We start from the raw sequence: 2,366 nt of genomic DNA, 5'->3' as shown, positions 1-2,366 counted from the left end.
CTAAAATTCAAAATTTGAATATTAAAAAATAAATAAAGTAGCATATCTCCTTTACCCGAAATTCGCATTTTCCTTAACTCGATGTATTCTTTAATCACAAATATTTTCCAATTTTTGACATGATTCTTTCTCACCCGTCTGATCATGCACTCAGGAAAACAAACGTGACCCACAAAAGGTTCCTTGTCTCCTGCCTGTTAGCTAGTAGATTGTAACCGTCATTTTCTATAAAAACCAGACCTTCTCTAATAACAAAGCCATATTTATCAGTGCATTTCTTTCCTCTTTCTGCTTGAGAATTGGACAGACAAAAACATGTGTGGAGGTGCCATTATTTCCGATTTTGTTACTGTTAAGCGTGGCCGGAGATTGACAGTTGAGGATCTCTGGTCTGAACTTGACCCCTTCTCTGAATTTCTTAGATTTGATCATCACTCTAATCATAATAATGGTAGTAAAAAAGACCCATCAAATCTCGTGCTCCCTCAGAAGCCAAGCTACACCATCCAAGTCCAGCAAGGTAATGATACTTTTTTGTTTTTTCATTGTTCTGGGTCTTCCCAAAATATATATAATCTTGGATATATATATATATATATATATATATATATATATATAAACATGGGCTAGTTAGGTTTATCTTGGATTCTTGGCCTGTATCTCTGTGGTTTTTTTTTTCTTTAAGGCAAAATTTTTATTTCTTTTTTCTGTGATTTTATATATAGTGATAACAGAGAAAGTTGAGAAGCCAAGCCATGCCACAGAGAAAGAAAATGGTAACAAGAAGGCTCAAAGAACCAGAAAGAGTGTGTATAGAGGAATAAGGCAAAGGACATGGGGCAAATGGGCAGCTGAAATAAGAGACCCACACAAAGGTGCTAGAGTTTGGCTTGGCACATACAACACAGCTGAGGAAGCCGCCAAAGCCTATGATGAAGCCGCCAAACGCATCCGTGGTGATAAAGCCAAGCTCAACTTCCCATCTCAGACACCGCCAACTCCGGAGGCGCCACGACCTGCCAAGAAGCGTTGCATCTTGGCTCCTGAAACAGCTTATGTGGCTAGTCCTTTCACACCACCACTGCAAGAGCCATATTTGGGGTATCAAAATGAAGATTATGAGCTGGAAGAGCAAATCTTGAAGTTGGAGTCGTTTCTTGGGCTGGAACCTGACCAGATGGCTGCTCGTCTGAGGGAAAACGTCGGTGATTATCGTGACTCTGGGGACCTATGGATGCTTGATGATCTTGTGACACATCATCAGTATCGACGTCAGATTAATTATTAGTAAAATAATTAACTACTAATGCTACTGATGCATGCATCTCTTCTGCTTAATGTACTGCTTTTAGCTTTTACAAAAAAGACTCTATTTTATTAATGTTTAATTAGGGTTTGGTGCTTCATTGTCGTACATACCTTGTGCAATGGAGTATGAGAATAATACTTTTGTAGCTGCACTCATTTGCATCACCTTTTTTTTTTTTTAGGTTTGTTTGAAATAAAAACCTTGGATTTGTGCCATCTACTTATATATATATGGAGTACTTGTTTAACAGTTTTTTTTTTTTATGTCTCATTCAGTTAAGATTTTGAATTTCAAAATTGAACATTAAAAATTAATAACTTATAAAATTTTATATTATTTCATACTACAAATTAAACCGAAATTATAAAATATAAATAATGATAATAAAAAATAACTAAAACTCAAAAACAAGAAAATATATTACAAATAAAAACAACTTGCAGTCATGAAGTTGTTTCTTGTTTGAATATAACCGGCCAAAAAAACATGAAGTTGTTTCTTATTTGAATATAACCGGCCAAAGAAACTTCTTGATAGGAAAACATATATGTTTTTTATTTTTTTTTTGGAATTTTTAGGTATAAAAATTATTGCCTATTGATTACAAACCTGCAGTTACAAGCCTATTAGTTACAGGCCTACTGGTTACAACCAACTTTATAGACAGGTTTTGAAAACCTTCTGAACTTGATTGAATTGCAAAGCAGTTGTTGTTGTTGTTGTTATTCTCCTTTCTACCTTGTTTTCTCTTTTAAATAAGGAATTTAAAGGTGATTGCTACTTTAATCTATGTCATTTTTTATTTTAAGAATCATGTAATATATAGACTCTTTTTGTTATTTTCAAATTACCTATATTGATCCTTTTTTTATTCTAAGGATCTCGCAACGTACAAACTTCTTCTATATTTTTTGACCTTTTAATTATTCACATTGATTATTGCTCACATTGTATCCTTATTATAGTTGAATTGATCATGCCATCTTTTATCCATACAAATCTAAAACAATCCAATATTTACATGAGTATGAAACTTCTACCAAGTCTGATCCACAAT

At 33.7% G+C, this 2,366-nt stretch overlaps 1 protein-coding gene across 1 annotated transcript; it reads left to right on the top strand.

Moving 5' to 3' along the window:
- Window positions 1-252: 252 nt before the first annotated feature.
- On the top strand, window positions 253-1,524 carry LOC133681678 (ethylene-responsive transcription factor RAP2-3-like). Its single transcript, XM_062104787.1, has 2 exons — window positions 253-520; window positions 726-1,524. Exons 1-2 carry the CDS (start codon window positions 316-318, stop codon window positions 1,286-1,288), a joined length of 768 nt encoding a protein of 255 aa, XP_061960771.1. The 5' UTR covers window positions 253-315; the 3' UTR covers window positions 1,289-1,524.
- Window positions 1,525-2,366: the final 842 nt, after the last annotated feature.

This window comes from Populus nigra, chromosome 2 (assembly GCF_951802175.1).
Source record: "Populus nigra chromosome 2, ddPopNigr1.1, whole genome shotgun sequence".
In the NCBI taxonomy this organism is placed as follows: domain Eukaryota; kingdom Viridiplantae; phylum Streptophyta; class Magnoliopsida; order Malpighiales; family Salicaceae; genus Populus; species Populus nigra.
This window is presented reverse-complemented; position numbering and strand designations above follow the sequence as displayed.